The sequence below is a fragment of the Leuresthes tenuis genome, unplaced genomic scaffold, assembly GCF_036924035.1.
Source record: "Leuresthes tenuis unplaced genomic scaffold, fLeuTen1.0.hap1 SCAF_12, whole genome shotgun sequence".
NCBI classification, from domain to species: Eukaryota; Metazoa; Chordata; class Actinopteri; order Atheriniformes; family Atherinopsidae; genus Leuresthes; species Leuresthes tenuis.
Window position 1 is genome coordinate 28741774 of NW_027325366.1, and position 19976 is coordinate 28761749.

General features: G+C 39.2%; 3 protein-coding genes across 3 annotated transcripts; all 3 read right to left on the bottom strand.

Annotated features, from left to right (window-relative positions):
* Positions 1 to 3197: 3197 nt before the first annotated feature.
* Positions 3198 to 4438, bottom strand: LOC140319997 (trace amine-associated receptor 13c-like). The gene is made up of 2 exons (XM_072397758.1): positions 4266 to 4438; positions 3198 to 4014 (listed from the first exon to the last, which is right to left on the bottom strand). The coding sequence occupies exons 1-2, from the start codon at positions 4436 to 4438 to the stop codon at positions 3198 to 3200; spliced, it is 990 nt and encodes a 329-aa protein (XP_072253859.1).
* A 2786-nt stretch (positions 4439 to 7224) lies between these two features.
* On the bottom strand, positions 7225 to 8465 carry LOC140319959 (trace amine-associated receptor 13c-like). The gene is made up of 2 exons (XM_072397725.1): positions 8293 to 8465; positions 7225 to 8041 (listed from the first exon to the last, which is right to left on the bottom strand). Exons 1-2 carry the CDS (start codon positions 8463 to 8465, stop codon positions 7225 to 7227), a joined length of 990 nt encoding a protein of 329 aa, XP_072253826.1.
* Positions 8466 to 14452: 5987 nt separating this feature from the next.
* LOC140319960 (trace amine-associated receptor 13c-like) lies at positions 14453 to 15696 on the bottom strand. The gene is made up of 2 exons (XM_072397726.1): positions 15524 to 15696; positions 14453 to 15269 (listed from the first exon to the last, which is right to left on the bottom strand). The coding sequence occupies exons 1-2, from the start codon at positions 15694 to 15696 to the stop codon at positions 14453 to 14455; spliced, it is 990 nt and encodes a 329-aa protein (XP_072253827.1).
* Positions 15697 to 19976: the final 4280 nt, after the last annotated feature.

Consider the following 19976-nt stretch of genomic DNA (forward strand, 5'->3'; position numbering starts at 1 on the left):
TGTTCAAAACAAAACTAGAATCATAAGAGAGAAAGTAACACATCAATATAAAGTAGCCTTCATATTTTACTTGTATTATGTATATTATTGAGTTGGACACTTTGAACTTTATTCCAGTCCGCTTAAAGGTAAATTGGGTATATTTTTAAAAAGGAAGGCCTCTAAATCTTTGCTAACTTGAAGTGATCCGTTACCAAATTTCTGGAGTATTAAGAAGTTTGTCTTTCTCACTAAATTGATGTTTAATCATAATACAAGTCAAAACTGGAAAAGCTTGGGTGCTCAGATGGTCTATTACCATGTGTGTATATAACATGAATGGATCACTACATGTCTCAGTTCCCTTCACAGATGAACTCTGGGTTTCATATCTTTGGTGTAATCCACATAGTATGTCCAATCTATGATTAAAAAGGAATATCTTACACCTAAACATTTTAAAATAAAAGAATAATCATTTGACTATCGAAGCTTTAAACCTTTTTAATGATCTGAACGTAATCGGCCATTGTTACTGTATATATTTCAGACCTTTATTGATATTTGCATTGATCAAGATTTTAAACAAATAACAAAATATCTTTTTTTTAAATATTATCATAAAAACAAGGAAAACAACTTGCAATGTGACTCAAAAGTTGAAGCTCTCACATCATTTGAAAGTCATGTTTTCTACTTTCTTTTAAGGATGTGTGTTAGTTCAAGGCTTTGCACGAGAAATATCGTTGTTTTTCTTCGAGCAAGGCTTTATAGAAAACTTCCAAAATATTGGAGATGCTGAAAATAAACCCTTTTAATGGTGCCCTGAAAGTCAGGGAAACGAAATAAGACACCGGAGATGCGGCTGCTCTCTTCCAGGTCGTCTGGCGTTATGAGAGGAAAACTGAGCTTCTCACTATCGGCCACAGTCACTGGCCAGTCACCGTCCCACAGTGTCACCCACTGGTCTAAAGTGCACATAACGTATATCAATCCTTATCTTACTGACTATTTATGGTACAGGCAGCTATAAATCATGCCAATAATCCAAACAACTAACAAAATACCCCGTGAAAAACCTGGAGGGTGTCACACTTCAAAGTGAAGAAGACACACAGACAGACAGAAGAAAAGCTGTCAGCAAGAGCCGGCCGAGAGAGGGAAATGTAGACCTCTTGAACTTCATTTATACCTGATGTTTTAAACAAGTATAGTTGTGACCAAATTAGTTTTTTCCAAAGTTCATTGAACAGGATTATCTCTGTTAATAAAAGTGGGGAGAGTTTTAAAAAGAAGAAGAAACCTGAGCTATCCTTATCAGTGATGAATGTCATAATTTCCCACACCTGACAACTGAGGCAATGTGAATATTAATTTCAGACTGAATGGTAACTCCTCATGTTGTTACACCATGAAGTGAAACAAAAGTCAGAGTATCCATCATCATTGTGAGTCCACAATAATCTAACCATTCTAAAAAAATTGTATTCTTGTCCTACAGTATGTTGGCCTGACAGGAGCCAGGCTGCAATATCTGAAGAGTTAATATGAATTTAACTGCTTTTCTAAACCAGGGATAGAACAGAACAAATATTCTCATATACAGAACTGTGATCCTTGCATCCCTGCTTGTGTTGGTGTCTCCTTCTCTTTTGATTCTAGTTTTATTTGAAAGAAAAGTAGGCATATTCCAACTAAAGAGTCCACTCTTATCTTTTCTAGCACCATGTAATCAATATTGGCTGGAAATGGAGAAATGAAATCACCAATCAAGTCAATAACTGTTTACGTCAGCTCGTTCCTTTCAGTAAAAGGAAAGAATATGATTTATTTCCAAATTGAGGCAGCATTTAATTTGTTTTGAAAATGCACTTTGGACTGTAATCCAGTCTGCTTAAAAGTAAATTGGGTATATTTTTAAAAAGGAAGGCCTCTAAATGTTTGCTAACTCGAAGTGATCCGTTACCAAATTTCTTGAGTATTAAGAAGTTTGTCTTTCTCACTAAACTGATGTTTAATCATAATACAAGTCAAAACTGGAAAAGCTTGGGTGCTCAGATGGTCTATTACCATGTGTGTATATAACATGAATGGATCACTACATGTCTCAGTTCCCTTCACAGATGAACTCTGGGTTTCATATCTTTGGTACAAATAGTCTGTACAATCTATGATTAAAAAGGAATATCTTACACTTAAACTTTTGAAATAAAAGAATAATCTTTAGACTACCGAAGCTTTTAACCTTTTTAATTATCTGAACATAATCGGCCATTGTTACTGTATATATTTCAGACTTTTATTGATATTTGCATTGATCAAGCTTTTAAACACATAACAAGATATAAATTTAAAATATTAATATAAAAACAAGGAAAACAACTTACAATGTGACACAAAAGTTGAAGCTCTCACATAATTTGAAAGTCATGTTTTCTACGTTCTTTAAAGGATGTGTGTTAGTTCAAGGCTTTGCACGAGAAAGATCATTGTTTTTCTTTGAGAAAGGCTTGATAGAAAATTTCCAAAATGGTGGAGATGCTGAAAATAAACCCTTTTAATGGTGTCCTGAAGATCGGGTAAACGAAATAAGACACCGGAGATGTGGCTGCTCTCTTCCAGGTCGTCTGGCGTTATGAGAGGAAAACTGAGCTTCTCACTATCGGCCACAGTCACTGGCCAGTCACCGTCCCACAGTGTCACCCACTGGTCTAAAGTGCACATAACGTATATCAATCCTTATCTTATTGACTATTTATGGTACAGTTAGCTATAAATCATGCCAATAATCCAAACAACTAACAAAATACCTTGTGACAACACCTAGAGGGTGTCACACTTCAAAGTGAAGAAGACACACAGACAGACAGGAGAAAAGCTGTCAGCAAGAGCAGGCCGAGAGAGGGAAATGTAGACCTCTTGAACTTCATTTATACCTGATGTTTTAAACAAGTATGGTTGTGACCAAATTAGTTTTTTCCAAAGTTCATTGAACAGGATTATCTCTGTTAATAAATGTGGGGAGAGTTTTTAAAAAAAAAAGAAACCTGTGCTATCCTTATCAGTAATTCATGTCATATTTTACTATGAATATTAATTTCAGACTGAATGGTAACTCTTCATGTTGTTACACCATGAAGTGAAACAAAAGTCAGGGTATCCATCATCATTGCGAGTCCACAATAATTTAACCATTCTAAAAAAATTGTAATCTTGTCCTACATTATGTTGTTCTGACAGGAGCCAGGCTGCAATATCTGAAGAGTTAATATGAATTTAACTGCTTTTCTAAACCAGGGATAGAACAGTGTATAAATCACCGGGTTCAAACAGGAGTTTAAATAGAACAGATAGAACACAAAAGAGGCAGAGGAGCTATTGAGGAAATCAACCTTGACAAGAGAGACACAGTAATATGGGATGAAACATATCAGAAAGACAATCATGAGAACACCAAGAGTCCTGGCTGCTTTTAACTCAGATTTCTTTGTTTTTATAGTGACTGAAAGCTGGAGTTTGACAGCTGTAACATGAGAGCGCATGGCACGAGCCTGAGACACAGCCACCACAAATACTCTCATATACAGAACTGTGATGACAGAAACTGGAAGAATAAAGTTTAAAACAAGATCTACACTTCCTAAAATGTCATCAATAAAAAACACACATTCTCCATAACATGAATTGTGTCTTCCTAATAGAGTCAGGTCATCTTTCATAAATGAAAGACTGTAGAGTGCAGAGCAGAGCCAACACAGACACACACAGAGTTTAACTCTTCTCTCAGTTACTCTGGTTGGATAATGCAGAGGGTCACAAATTGCAATATAGCGGTCAATTGATATGAGCACCATGTCTCCTACAGATGCAGAAGTGATGATGTAGGACAAATATTTATATGAAAAACACATGAGATCACCAAGAAACCAACAGATTGTAGTTTGGATAATTTCCCCTGGCATTGTGACAAGACCCACAAGAAAGTCTGAGACAGCCAGAGAGAGGAGGAGGATGTTTGTGGGTGTGTGGAGCTGCCTGGAAGAAGACAGAAAAGCATAATTAAGATAGGATTTTATCTGAAACGTAAAACAATCCAGATAAGATTTTACATTTGTTTTCTGATCTTCCACATCTGTAGAACAGACAACACTACAATGTGTGCACAAATATTTAGAAAGCCTAATTTCAGCAGGTGTAACATTATTCAACAATAGTTTGATTATAATTTACTTGTAAATGTACAATGAGGAAAAAATAACAAATTATGTTAACAGGTCTATCTCTGCCTGTAATGGGAGATTGAGATGATGACGAGCAGGTTAAGAGTCACGGTGAGAACAGAGATGGAGAACAGCACGATCTGAAGGAGCACAAGTTGAGACAAAGAAGATGCAGGCTTCTTGCAGGAGCTGTTTGAGAGACGTGGAAAGCAGAGCTCTGCTCCATCCTGCATCTCCATCTTGAGAGACCTGCAAAGAGCTACAGTTCTGACTGCTTTCAGAAACAAACATGGTTATAAAGCTGTTATTTCTCTAATCAACTCTATCTCTAACACCTCCCCTCCTCTTTCTCAGGTGGACATCAAAGTCCCTCCTTCTCTCCCTCCTTCCTCTTCACAACAAATCACCATCTTAATGATCCTCCTTGCATCCCTGCTTGTATTTATGTGTAACTTTCTCTCTTATGATTCTAGTTTTATTTGAAAGAAAAGTAGGCATATTCCAACTAAAGAGTCCACTCTTATCTTTTGTAGTATCACATAATCAATACTGGTTTAAATTTAAGTAAATAAATCACTGATAAAGTCACTAACTGTTCAGTTCAGCTGGTTCTTTTCAGTAAAAGGAAAGAATATGATTTATTTACAAATCGAGGCAGCATTTAATTTGAATTGAAAATATGTAATTGTCAGCTAACTTTTCTGTCCCATCCGTTGTGTTACTAGCATCTAGAAGAGCCTTTCATTTAACAGCACCAGCCTATCATTGGTCATTACTGTGCCATACGAGCCAGGAGGGCTGCTCATCCTGATTGTTTCTCCACCTTTAACTCATCCACCACATGAGTATTTAAGGAACACAATGAAACAATAGAAACTATAGGAAATGTCCCCCAACACCCCACAGAAAAGCCTAAAAGCTTGATATGTTTTTTAAGTCACCTTTACCCACTCACGGGAAGAATATATTCAGATTTTTTGGGTCTACAATTACAATTAAGCAGGATGTCTGCGTCAAAGTGAAGAAGACACACACAGACTGACAGGAGAAAAGCTGTCAGCAAGAGCAGGCCTGGAGAGGGAAATGCAGACCTCTTGTGGCTGAAAGGATGACTGAAGAACAGCATTTACACCTGATGTTTTAAACAAGTATAGTTGTGACCAACATAATTTTTTCAAAAGTTCATTGAACAGGATTATCTCTATTGATAAATGCGGGCAGAATTAAAAAAATAACTGTCAGGGGAATAAAAAGAAACCTGAGCTATCCTTATCAGTAATTAATATTTAAATGTCCTACACCTGGCTGCAGAGGCAATGTAAATATTAACTTCAGATTGAATGGTAACTCTTCATGTTGTTACAATATAAACTTACACAAAATTGAGAGTGTCCATCATCATTGTGAGTCCACATTAATTTAGCATATGATGTACTCTGGAGCAAATTCGTAGTGCTTAATTTGGGAAAATGAATCCAATACATAAGTTGAAACAGTTTAAACATAATATTTGATTAAATTTTTGCTGAAGTTGCAAAAAAGATTATTATATAGTATTATGAGGTAACAGTGGGACGTGGAGATATACTGAACCACATCAAGATAATAAGTAGCCTTCATATTTTACTTGTACTATGTATATTACTGAGTTGGACACTTTGAACTTTAATCCAGTCCGCTTAAAGGTAAATTGGGTATTCTTTTTAAAAAGGAAGGCCTCTAAATCTTTACTAACTTGGAGTGATCCGTTACCAAATTTCTGGAGTCTTAAGAATTTAGTATTTCTCACTAAATTGATGTTTAATCATAATACAAGTCAAAACTGGAAAAGCTTGGGTGCTCAGATGGTCTATTACCATGTGTGTATATAACATGAATGGATCACTACATGTCTCAGTTCCCTTCACAAATTAACTCTGGGTTTCATATCTTTGGTACACATAGTCTGTCCAATCTATGATTAAAAAGGAATATCTTACACTTAAACTTTTGAAATAAAAGAATAATCTTTAGACTACCGAAGCTTTTAACCTTTTTAATTATCTGAACATAATCGGCCATTGTTACTGTATATATTTCAGACTTTTATTGATATTTGCATTGATCAAGCTTTTAAACACATAACAAGATATAAATTTAAAATATTAATATAAAAACAAGGAAAACAACTTACAATGTGACACAAAAGTTGAAGCTCTCACATAATTTGAAAGTCATGTTTTCTACTTTCTTTAAAGACTGTATGTTAGTTCAAGGCTTTGCACGAGAAAGATCGTTGTTTTTCTTTGAGAAAGGCTTGATAGAAAATTTCCAAAATGGTGGAGATGCTGAAAATAAACCCTTTTAATGGTGTCCTGAAGATCGGGTAAACGAAATAAGACACCGGAGATGCAGCTGCTCTCTTCCAGGTCGTCTGGCGTTATGAGAGGAAAACTGAGCTTCTCACTATCGGCCACAGTCACTGGCCAGTCACCGTCCCACAGTGTCACCCACTGGTCTAAAGAGCACATAACGAGTATCAATCCTTATCTTACTGACTATTTATGGTACAGGCAGCTATAAATCATGCCAATAATCGAAACAACTAACAAAATACCTTGTGACAAAACCTAGAGGGTGTCACACTTCAAAGTGAAGAAGACACACAGACAGACAGGAGAAAAGCTGTCAGCAAGAGCAGGCCGAGAGAGGGAAATGCAGACCTCTTGAGCTTCATTTATACCTGATGTTTTAAACAAGTATGGTTGTGACCAAATTAGTTTTTTCCAAAGTTCATTGAACAGGATTATCTCTGTTAATAAAAGTGGGGAGAGTTTTAAAAAGAAGAAGAAACCTGAGCTATCCTTATCAGTGATAAATGTCATAATTTCCCACACCTGACAACTGAGGCAATGTGAATATTAATTTCAGACTGAATGGTAACTCCTCATGTTGTTACACCATGAAGTGAAACAAAAGTCAGAGTATCCATCATCATTCTGAGTCCACAATAATCTAACCATTCTAAAAAAATTGTATTCTTGTCCTACAGTATGTTGGCCTGACAGGAGCCAGGCTGCAATATCTGAAGAGTTAATATGAATTTAACTGCTTTTCTAAACCAGGGATAGAACAGTGTATAAATCACCGGGTTCAAACAGGAGTTTAAATAGAACAGATAGAACACAAAAGAGGCAGAGGAGCTATTGAGCAAATCAACCTCAACAAGAGAGACACAGTAATATGGGATGAAACATATCAGAAAGACAATCATGAGAACACCAAGAGTCCTGGCTGCTTTTAACTCAGATTTCTTTGTTTTTATAGTGACTGAAAGCTGGAGTTTGACAGCTGTAACATGAGAGCGCATGGCACGAGCCTGAGACACAGCCACCACAAATACTCTCATATACAGAACTGTGATGACAGTAACTGGAAGAATGAAGGTTAAAACAAGATCTACACTTCCTGAAATGTCATCAATGAAAACAACACATTCTCCATAACAGGAATTGTGTCTTCCTAATAGAGTCAGGTCATCTTTCATAAATAAAAGGCTGTAGAGTGCAGAGCAGAGCCAACACAGACACACACAGAGTTTAACTCTTCTCTCAGTTACTCTGGTTGGGTAATGCAGAGGGTCACAAATTGCCACATAACGGTCAATTGATATGAGCACCATGTCTCCTATAGAGGCAGAGGTGATGATGTAGGACAAATATTTATATGAAAAACACATGAGATCACCAAGAAACCAACAGATTGTAGTTCGGATAATTTCCCCTGGCATTGTGACGAGACCCACAAGAAAGTCTGAGACAGCAAGAGAGAGGAGGAGGATGTTTGTGGGTGTGTGGAGCTGCCTGGAAGGAGACAGAAAAGCATAATTAAGATAGGATTTTATCTGAAAGCTAAAACAATCCAGATAATATTTTACATTTGTTTTCTGATCTTCCACATCAGTAGAACACACAACACTACAAAGTGTGCACACATATTTAGAAAGCCTAATTTCAGCAGGTGTATCATTATTCCACAGTAGTTTGAATATAATTTACTTGTAAATGTACAATGAGGAAAAAAGAGCAAATTATGTTAACAGGTCTATCTTTGCCTGTAATGGGAGATTGAGATGATGACGAGCAGGTTGAGCGTCACAGTGAGCACAGGGATGGAGAACAGCACGACCTGAAGGAGCAGAAATTCAGACAAAGAAGATGCAGGCTTCTTGCAGGAGCTGTTTGAGAAATGAGGAAAGCAGAGCTCTGCTCCATCCTGCATCTCCATCTTGAGAGACCTGCAAAGAGCTGCAGCTCTGACTGCTTTTCTGAAACAAACGTGGTTATAAAGCTGTTATTTCTCTACTCAACTCCATCTCTAACACCTCCCCTCCTCTTTCTCAGGTGGACATAAAAGTCCCTCCTTCTCCTTCTTCACAACAAATCACCATCTTAATGATCCTCCTTGCATCCCTACTTGTATTTGTGTCTCTCACTTTGGATTCAATTTTTGTTTTAAAGAAAAGGAGGCATATTCCAATGAAAGAGTCCAGTTTTATCTGTTGTAGTGGTATGATTCCCACCTTTCGTGTGGGAGACCAGGGTTCAAATCTCCTGCATGAAAGGTAGTACCTCCACTAGGGGTCTTTAGGCAAGACCCCCTTACCCTATCTGCTAACGTGTAAGTTGCTTTGGAGATAAGTGTCTGCCAAATGCATAGACATAAATGTAGCAACAAAATCATTAATAAAGTAATTAACAGTTTACGTTAACTCAATCTTTGAAGTAAAAGTAAAGAATATGATTTATTTCCAAATCGAGGCAGCATTTAATTAGTTTTGAAAATATGTAATTGTCAGCTAACGTTTCCGTCCCATCCGTTGTGTTACTAGCATCTAGAAAAGACTTTCATTTAACATCACCAGTCTATCATTGCTCATTACATTGCCATACGAGCCAGCAAGGCTGCTCATCCTGATTGTTTCTCCACCTTTAACTCATCCACCACATGAGTATTTAAGGCACACAGTGAAACAATAGAAACTAGAGGAAATGTCCCTCAAAACCTTAAAGAAAAGCATAAGAGCCTGAGATGCTTTTTAAGACACCTTTACACACCCATGGAAAGAGTATATTCCGTTTTTTTTATTCTACAATACATTTACAGCAAGCAAGGTGTGTGTTTCAAAGTGAAGAAGACACACACAGACTGACAGGAGAAAAGCTGTCCTTGAGGCTGAAAGGATGACTGAAGAATTTAATCTATACCTGATGTTTTAAACAAGTATAGTTGTGACCAACATAGTTTTTTCAAAAGTTCATTGTGCAGGATTATTTATGTTAATAACTTTCAGGGGAATAAAAAGAAACCTGAGCTATCCTTATCAGTAATTAATGTTAAAATATCCTACACCTGGCTGCAGAGGCAATGTGAATATTAACTTCGGTCTCAATGATAAGTCGTCATGTTGTTACAATATAAACTTACACAACAGGGAGAGTATTCATCATCATTGTGAGTCCACATTAATTTAGCATTTTATGTACTCTGGGGCAACAATTTACGGGTTCATTTGGGAAAGTGAATGCAATGCAAAAGAACAGTTGAAACATAATATTTGTTTAAATTTCTGCTGAAGTTGCAAAAGAGATTATAATCTAATTTTAGGGAGGGAATTAATCTTTTGCAGGAAGAATTGAGAAGCAGGCTAGCAGTACTCAGAAGGGCTGAATATCTTAGGAAAAAGAGAAAGAAGATATAATATGTAAGGACAGAGTTTTACAGGTACGATTTCTCCATTAGCATTTACAATGGCGATGGAGATAATTATTAGAGCTTTAAGTGGGTTGTAGGTGGAGAGAGATATCAGGATGGCATGCACCTCACACCAGTTAGGGCCTGCATGGATGATATGACGTTGGTGATTATAACAGTGCCATGTATGAGGATAATACTTGAGAGACTTAACAAAAATCTAAAGTGAGCTGGTATGAAAATCAAACTTACTAAGTCTAGAAGTATTTCAATAAGCAGAGGGAAATTAAGTGATAGAAAATTTGTAATAGATGAAGAAAAGATTCCAATAATTAGAGAGAAGGCAGGAAAGAGTTTAGATAGGTGGTACCAGGCCGACTTAAATGATCGAGAGCAGGCAGGGCAGTTTGAGAAAGATGTTGCTGAGGGACTGGATAGAATAGATAAATCAGGGCTTCCAGGAAAGTTGAAGTCATAGTGTCTGCAATTTGGATTGCTTCCTCGGTTGATGTGGCCACTGTCTGTGTATGAGATTCCATCTGTTGCAGAAAAAAAGTGAAAAATTAGTTAGCTTTTACATTAGGAAGTGGCTAGGTGTTCCTAGATGCTTAGGTACTGTGGCACTGTATGGGAAAGGCATACTCCAGCTGGCAGTATCTAGTTTAGTGGAGGAATTTAAGTGTACTAAAGTTAGGACAGAACTCCTGTTAGCTGGGAGTAAAGATGTGGTTGTTAGTAAGGTGGTTCCAAACCCAACCAAGGGGAGGAAATGGAATCCAAGAATGGCAGCTCAGGATGCAGAAGACACTCTTAGACATACAGAGATTGTGGGTAATGTTCAGATAGGCCGGGGAGGCTTAGGGCTTGGCCCAGGCAAACCGGTGTGGAATAGAGCAAGTCCCAAGGAGAAGAGAAAGCAAGTTGTTGAGCAGGTTCGTAGACAGGAGGAAATGTTAATGGGTATAAAGCCAGTGGCTCAGGCTAAGCAGAGACAGTGGTTGAATTGGGGAGGTGTAGAAAAGAAAAAGCTTAGTTGGAAAGACCTGTGGAGTATGAAGGAAAGGAGTATTAGATTTTGGATAGGGGCAACATATGATGTATTGCCAATTCCCCAGAATCTAAAACTCTGGGTAAATGGAGACCCGTTATGTTCAGGTACTGCAACTCTAAAGCACATTCTGTCAGGTTGTAAGGTTAGTCTGTCACAAGGCCGGTATACGTGGCAACATAACCAAGTATTAAGAAGCTTAGCTGCAGGTATTGAAGATAAACGACGGCAGGTGAATTTTAAAGGGTCTAAGGTGAAGAGAGTGGCAATTCAGTTTGTTCAAGAGAGGGAGAACATTAATAAGACAATAAGGAGGCAAGGCAGCTTAGAGGATGCTTGTGATTGGGAAATGTAGGTAGATTTAGGAGGAAAGCTTGTTGTTCCCCAAGAAATTGCCTCTACAAATCTAAGGCCTGATATAGTCTTGTGGTCTAGGAGTAGAATGAGAATATTTCATAGAGCTGACTGTTCCTTGGGAGGCATTAGTGGCAGAAGCATATGAAAAGAAAAAAGCTTAGGTATGTGGAGTTGGGGGCAGAAGCAGAGCAGCAAGGATGGAAAGTTAGGATCTGTCCAGTGGAAGTAGGTTGTAGAGGACTTGTTGCAAAGTCTGTTGTCTCATTGTTGAGGGAGTTGGGTGTAAGTGGACAGAGTGTGAGGAAAATAGTGAAGGAAGTGTCAGATGAGACAGTAAAGTCCAGTCAGTAGATTTGGATTAGAAGAAGCAGTAGTAGCTGGGGGCCCAGCAGGGGTAGCACTTGGGGTAAACAGACTCTTGGAAGAAGCAAAGAAGAAATCCAGTATGTATTCAAGTGGAGGGTGTGGCCCAGGCAGTGTTGCCAGATGTACGATAATTATCGTATTTGTACGATAATTTTTCCCTGTGTACGATGTACGATCTATAATCCCAAAAAAGGCCAAATATACGATAATTTGACCATTCTGTGAATGTGTGGGTTGTCATCAGCCTGTCGCAACTGTCTGTCAGATTTTTTGTGAACCCTGAAGGCATTTCCATTTCCATATGACAAGTTTCAAGCCAATTGTGCTTTTCTATGTGAGCTACGAGTGACGTACATGCATTTGCCTCAGAAGTTCCTAACAGTAGGTGGCCTCCAGGCCTCATGATTTGGCTCATTAGTTCCCACTCGTCATTGTTTACGGGGGCATTTAGCCTAACGCAACTGTGGGGCTGCTGATGCAAAGCCATGAGTGCCTGTTAGACGCTATTCAACACTAGAGTGACTATAGCGCATAAATAGACTTGTTATTTTGGTTATGACGGGTGTACGATAATTTCCCCCAAAATACAATAATTGTATGTCTCCGGTATGATTATACTACATATCCCACCTGGCAACACTGGGCCTAGGTGAGTCTTTTGAAACCAGGCGGCCATTTTACGTAAGTTGGCCTTGTTTTTGAATTTTTAATGATTGTAGGACTGTTTAGTTGAATTTGTCTGCTAAATCTGCATGTGTGTCTTGTCCTGCATCCACCTCGGGGACCCTCTTTACTTTCATTACTCCCTACCCGAACCAGGTTTTGTATCCCCACCTCGCTATGACTGGTGTGCAGTTGGTGAGAGGCGGGGGTGGTTTGTGGTTGAAAAAAAAAAAAAGAAGAAAGATGGTCATTGTGGTGTGAGGAGCAGTGATGGCTGGCATTAAGGGAGTGACTCTGGGACGCCAGTGATCACTGTCTAGCCTCCTGGAGGTGTCGTTGGCCCAAATAGACGAAACACAGATGAAAGGAGGTTCCCACCTGATGACCCCAATGACATGTTGGGCAGCACTGCTCACTGGTCTATATTCATTGAGTCTGGTCCATTTTTTATTCTATTTTAATTTTCTTTTTAGCACAAATTTCTTGTGTTTACCTTAAAGTAATATATGAGGTCACAGTGGGAAGTTCAGATATACTGAACCACATCAAGATAATAAGTAGCCTTCATATTTCACTTGTATTATGTATGTTATTGAGTTGGACACTTTGGAATGTAATCCAGTCCGCTTAAAGGTAAATTGGGAATTTGTTAAAAGGAAGGCCTCTAAATCTTTGCTAACTTGAACTGATCTGTTACCAAATTTCTTGAGTCTTAAGAAGTTTGTCTTTCTCACTAAATTGATGTTTAATCATAATACAAGTCAAAACTGGAAAAGCTTGGGTGCTCAGATGGTCTATTACCATGTGTGTATATAACATGAATGGATCACTACATGTCTCAGTTCCCTTCACAAATTAACTCTGGGTTTCATATCTTTGGTACACATAGTCTGTCCATTCTATGATTAAAAGGACATATCTTACACTTAAATTTTTTAAATAGAAAGATAATCTTTAGATTACCAAAGCTTTAAACCTTTTTAATTATTTAAACGTAATTGGCCATTGTTACTGTATATCTTTCAGACTTTTATTGATATTTGCATTGATAAAGTTTTTAAACACATAACAAGATATACATTTAAAATATTAACATAAAAACAAGGAAAACAACTTACAATGTGACTCAAAAGTTGAAGCTCTCGCATTATTTGAAAGTCATGTTTTATACTTTCTTTAAAGGCTGTGTCTTATTTCAAGGCTTTGCACAAGAATATTCGTTGTTTTTCTTCGAGCAAGGCTTTATAGAAAACTTCCAAAATGGTGGAGATGCTGACAATAAACCTTTTAATGGTGTCATAAAACTAAATAAGACACCGGAGATGTGGCTACTCTCTTCCAGGTCGTCTGCGTTATGAGAGGAAAACGGAGCTTCTCACTATTGGCCACAGTCACTGGCCAGTCAACGTCCCACAGTGTCACCCACTGGTCTAAAGTGCACATAACGAGTATCAATCCTTATCTTACTGACTATTTATGGTACAGGCAGCTATAAATCATGCCAATAAACCAAACAAATAACAAAATACCCCGTGAAAAACCTGGAGGGTGTCACACTTCAAAGTGAAGAAGACATACAGACAGACAGGAGAAAAGCTGTCAGCAAGAGCCGGCCGAGAGAGGGAATCCAGACTCTTGGACATCATTTATACCTTGAACATCAAGTATAGCTGAGCCCAACATAGTTTTTTCAAAATTCCTTGAACAGGATTATCTCTGTTAATAAATGTGGGGAGAGTTTTAAAAAAAACAACACACAAAAAAAAACCTCAGCTATCATTATCAGTAATTAATCAAGTGAATGGACAGTGTAGTGGTAATATTGCCGCTTTAAGCAACACCCCCTTACGCTACTTGCTTTCCTGAGATATAAGTGTAAGTAGCTTTGGAGAAGAGCGTCTGCCAAATGCATAAAAACAATGTTAAAATGTCCTTTAACTGGCTACAGAGGAAATGTGAATATTAATTTCAGACTAAATGGTAACTCTTCATGTTGTTACACCATGAAGTGAAACAACAGTGAGAGTATCCATCATCATTGTGAGTCCACAATAATTTAACCCTTGTAATAAATTGTAATATTATACTACATTATGTTGTCCTGACAGGAGCCAGGCTGCAATATCTGAAGAGTTAATATGAATTTAACTGCTTTTCTAAACCAGGGATAGAACAGTGCATAAATCATTGGGTTCAAACAGGAGTTAAAATTTAAAAGATGATACACAAAGGAGGCAGAGGAGCTATTGAGCAAATCGGCCTCGACAAGGGAGACACAGTAATATGGGATGAAACATATCAAAAAGACAATCATGAGAACACCAAGAGTCCTGGCTGCTTTTAACTCAGATTTCTTTGTTTTTATAGTGACTGAAAGCTGGAGTTTGGCAGATGTAACATGAGAGCGCATGGCACGAGCCTGAGACACAGCCACCACAAATACTCTCATATACAGAACTGTGATGACAGTAACTGGAAGAATGAAGGTTAAAATAAGATCTAGAGTTCCTGAAATGTAGTCAATAAAAACCACACATTCTCCATAACAGGAATTGTGTCTGCCTAATAGAGTCAGGTCATCTTTTACAAACAAAAAGTTGTAGAGTGCAGAGCAGAGCCAACACAGACACACACAGAGTTTAACTCTTCTCTCAGTTACTCTGGTTGGGTAATGCAGAGGGTCACAAATTGCCACATAACGGTCAATTGATATGAGCACCATGTCTCCTACAGATGCAGAAGTGATTATGTAGGACAAATAGTTATATAAAAAACACATGAGATCACCAAGAAACCAGCAGGATGTATTTCGGACGATTCCCGCTGGTATTATTACGAGACCCACAAGAAAGTCTGAGACAGCCAGAGAAAGGAGGAGGATGTTTGTGGGTGTGTGGAGCTGCCTGAAATTACACAGAAAAGCATAATTATGACAGGATTTTATCTGAAAGGTAAAACAATACAAATACCATTTTACAACATTTGTTTTCTGATCTTCCACATCTATAGAATAGACAACACTACAAATTGTGCTCAAATATTTAGAAAGCCCAATTTCAGCAGGTGTAACATTATTCCACAGTAGTTTGATTACAATTTACTTGTAAATTTACAGTAAGGAAACAAGAGCAAATTATGTTAACAAGTCTGTATTTGCCTGTAATGGGAGATTGAGATGATGACGAGCAGGTTGAGCGTCACAGTGAGCACAGGGATGAAGGACAGCACGATCTGAATGAGCAGAAATTCAGACAAAGAAGATGCAGACTTAGTGCAGGAGCTGTTTGAAAGATGTGGAAAGCAAAGCTCTGCTCCATCCTGCATCTCCATCTTGAGAGACCTGCAAAGAGCTGCAGCTCTGACTGCTTTCTGAAACAAACTTGGTTGTAGAACTGTTCTACTTCTCTACTCAACTCTATCTCTAACACCTCCCCTCCTCTTTCTCAGGTGGACATCAAAGTCCCTCCTTCTCCCTCTTCACAACAAATCACCATCTTAATGATCTTCCTTGCATCCCTGCTTGTATTGATGTCACGCTCTCGTATGATTCTAGTTTTATTTTAAAGAAAAGGAGGCCAACGAAAGAGTCCAGTTTCATCTTTTGTATTACCGCATAATCAATACTGGCTGGAAATGGAGCAATGAAATCACTAATAAAGTCAACTTGAACACCCGTCACACCTGTCAAGGAAAGTCACCTTCCATCCCTGCTTGTATTGGTGTCACTCTCTCTTATGATTCTATCCATCCATCCATTATCTGCCGCTTCCCTGAGGTCAGGTTGTGGGGGCAGCAGTTTGAGCAGAGAACCACAGATGTCCCTTTCACCGGTCGTTTCCTCCAGCTCTTACAGGGGGATCTGTAGGCATTCCCTGGTCAGCCAAGAGACATAGTCACCCCAAAGTGTTGTTGGTCTTCTCCCCTATAGTGGGAACACACCATTCAGTCCCCCTTTTTAAAGAGGGAGACCACCAGTCCAGAGCCATTGTCTCCGATGTCCATGCAATGTTGCAGAGGCATGTTAGCCAAGACAGCCCTACAACATTCAGAGCCTTGAGGAACTCTGGACGGACCTCATCCACCTCCAGTTTCTTTCCACTGAGAAGCTTTTCAACCACCTCGGCAACCTCAGCCCCAGAAATGGGAAGCCCCACATCCAAGCTCCCCAACTGACTCCCAACGTCGCAGGTTGAGGTCAGCAGGGCCCCATTGCCACAATTCATGTTATTGAATCTCTTTGAGACCGTCCGGAAGTCGTCCTCCATGGCCTCACCAAACTCTTCCATGTCCGAGTTTTTGCTTCTGCAACCGCCGAGGCTGCGTTACACTTGGCTCATCGATAGGCTATTCATCCCGATAGGACTCCTTCTTCAGCTTGACGGCTTTCCTCACCACCAGTATCCACCAGTGGGGTTCGGGGGTTGTCACCACGACAGGCACGACCACCTTATGGCCACAGCTCCGGTCAGCCGCCTCAACAATGGAGGCACGGAACATGACCCATTTGGACTCAATGTCCCCCACCTTCCCCGGGATATGATTGAAGCTTTGCCGGAGGTGGGAGTTAAAGTTCCTTCTGACAGGGGATTCCACCAGATTTTCCCAGCAAACCCTCACAATACGTTTGGGCCTGCCAGGTCTGATCGGCATCCTCCCCCACCAGCGGAGCCAACTCACCACCAGGTGGTGATCAGTTGATAGCTCCGCCCCTCTCTTCACCCGAGTGTCCTGAAACTGCTGTGTGGTGCTTAAGCACAAACAACAGTTAAAGCCCGTCCCCCCATTCAAAGGTGGAGGGATGCTACCCTCTCGTCCACCAGGGTAAACCCCAATGTGCAAGCACACAGCCGAGGGGCAATGAGTATGCCCACATCCGCTCTGTGCCTCTCACCATGGGAAACTCCAGAGTGAGAGTCCAACCCCTCTCTAGGAGACTGGTTCCGGAGCCCAAGCCGTGCGTTGAGGTACCCACGTCGTCTCTTCGGGCTGTGACCCATCGGGCTCCATGGGTATTGGCCCAGCCACCAGGTCCTCGCTGCTGGGCCCAGCCCCTGGGCCTGGTTCCAGGGGGAGGCCCCAGTAACTCCCGTCCGGGCTGTCACGGTTTAATTTTAATATTCTTGTGTTTAGGTTCTTGTCATGTTTTTTCCCCTGCCACTTAGTTCCACTCTAGTAACCTGTTTTGTGTTCCACAGCTGCACATAATCACCAATCACTTCCCCACAGCATTTAGTTTCCAGGTTCAGTCCCAGTCTTTGCAGAATCCTCACTTTCCCTTCCACACTCACGCCAAAAGCTAAGTCGGGTTTTGCATCATAGTAATGTTGTTTTTTTTCACAGTACCATAGTCTTGTTTGTTCGCTACGATAGTCTTGTCTTGCATTTGTTTTTTCACAGTTTAAGTGTTTATGATAATCCGGCTCAGCTGCGTCCTCTGTTTTTGTACCTTGGAATAAACCCATTTTGATTTTGAGAAGTATTGCATCTGGGTCCTACCCTCCTCCATCATTCCTGACACGGGCAAGGGAAAACATGCTTCAATGCAACTGTATGTTGTTCATCATAGGGGGTCTTATGAGCTGTTTTTTGTCTGGTCCCTCATCTAGGAACTGTTTTGCCTTGGGTGACCCTACCAGGGGCTTAAAGCCCTAGACAACATAGCTCCCAGTATCACTGGGACACGCAAACCCCTCCACCACAATGGTGACAGCTCATGGGGGGATTCTTATCATTCTAGTTTTGTTTTAAAGAAAAGGAGACATATTCCAACTAAAGAGTCCATTCTTATCTTTTGTCGCACCATACAATCAATACTGACTGGAAATGGAGAAATAGTTTAGTAATAGTTATTCATATTCATAGTTATTCATAGTAATAATTTCATATTCAGCAATTTTTTTAGGTGACTGTTGAGCCAGGGTTTGTTTTCAGGGAAACACATCACTGTCCTCGAGGTAATAATACTCTCCACACAGAAAATAATGTAGTTATTCTTGTATGTATTAATATTCCTAATGGACGCATGGCATAGGAACTATATGGATCATCTTTACATTTCCAGAGAAAAAAAAATCCTGTTTATTTCCTCTGGTGAAGTAGCTGAAGCTTGGAAGGTTGGAATTGAAGCTCAGAGGGAGACTTGGTTGAAATCTCCAATGTTCTGTTTGTAGTCTGGTAATGACTGAGCTGATGATGTCACAGACTGTGACAGCAGCAGCACTTGGTATTATACATACAACACTACCAGAATAACATAGATGACCTCTTGTGGTAGAAACTATGGATGTAAACTGACAGCCAGCAGTTCAATGTCCCTAGTTCAGATCCTCTCCATTACAATGACATGCCCAGCATTATACCATCTGTTGTTAACAATTACTGCAATACCTCCACCTTTACTTGTCCCACTGCTCCCGATGTCTCTGTTGGTTCATATCTTCTTAAAGCAGGGTAGAGAGGCACTGGTGAAATGGCTGCTCCTGCAGCCATTTCTCCGTGAAACACATAATACTGCATTTTTGGTTATTCTTTCTGTTTCTCCTTCAAAACTAGTCTACTTTGTTTTCTAGCAATGTGACATTCTCCATCAATACTGCAGGAAGACCTGACATATACCTCCTCCAGCTGTTTCTCAGTTTAGAATAGTTTAACCATAACATTTGCTACAAAGCCTCTGCATTTTATGTTTCTGCTGAAGTTGCAAAAGAGGCGACAGTTTTACTTTGAGGTCACAGTGGATAGTCAAGATATATTCTACATAGAGATCTTAAGTAGCCTGTAAATTTTGATTGCTTATGTATTTTAATTAGTTGGATTCTTGAAATCCATTCAATTTACAGGCAAACGGGGCATCTATTATGAAAGTGAGCCACACCATCTTTGATAACTGTCAATATGGCTCATCATGTAAATTCTAACCAGCACTGCAGCGGTCTTTCAGCTTTTGAACTGATCCATTCCCACACTAACTCTTGAAAATGTGTTCCTTTCTTTGTCACCATATTGAGCCATGTTCCATCATAAAACAAGCAAATCTGATTTTCTCTGTTTTGGTCCTTAGATGTTGTTCTGTAACCATGTAATAATTCAGAATTGATCACTGCGTGTCTACACTGTTTCCTTGCCGGTAACTAAGTGTTGTTGCACGTATAAATTTTGGGACCCATATTTTCAGTGTAATCCACAAAGTCTGTTTAAACTTTAATTATAAGGAAATATATGACAATTTAACTTCAAAACAACCAAATTATGTTATCAATTGATACTTCACAAGTATTTGTACTAAACTTTTGTGAGACTTACCATTTGCAGTGGCTAACACCTGACCAGGGATGTTGCAACAATTTACAATTTAAATGGAAGGTTAAAGCTCTCGCATACTTTATTTCATGTTTCTAATTAGTCATTTTGCATAATGAGTAAATTATACAAAATGTTCATGAGATTTTTTCTGTCTAATAAATTTTTCAATTAAAATAAATCACAAAAAATTCCCCACACTTGAATCATCATTTTCAAAGGGATGGAAAATCCATTTATCGAATGTCTAAACATGTTTACCATTTACAGGATTTATTCTGCTCCATTTTTTTGGATACAATAATTATAAT

Coding starts and splice junctions, on each gene's coding strand:
- LOC140319997 (XM_072397758.1), bottom strand. CDS start 4,438: ATGGAGATGCAGGATGGAGCAGAGCTCTGCTTTCCACGTCTCTCAAAC. Junction 4,015..4,265: donor ATCTCAATCTCCCATTACAG/GCAGAGATAGAC, acceptor GTCTTCTTCCAG/GCAGCTCCACACACCCACAA.
- LOC140319959 (XM_072397725.1), bottom strand. CDS start 8,465: ATGGAGATGCAGGATGGAGCAGAGCTCTGCTTTCCTCATTTCTCAAAC. Junction 8,042..8,292: donor ATCTCAATCTCCCATTACAG/GCAAAGATAGAC, acceptor GTCTCCTTCCAG/GCAGCTCCACACACCCACAA.
- LOC140319960 (XM_072397726.1), bottom strand. CDS start 15,696: ATGGAGATGCAGGATGGAGCAGAGCTTTGCTTTCCACATCTTTCAAAC. Junction 15,270..15,523: donor ATCTCAATCTCCCATTACAG/GCAAATACAGAC, acceptor GTGTAATTTCAG/GCAGCTCCACACACCCACAA.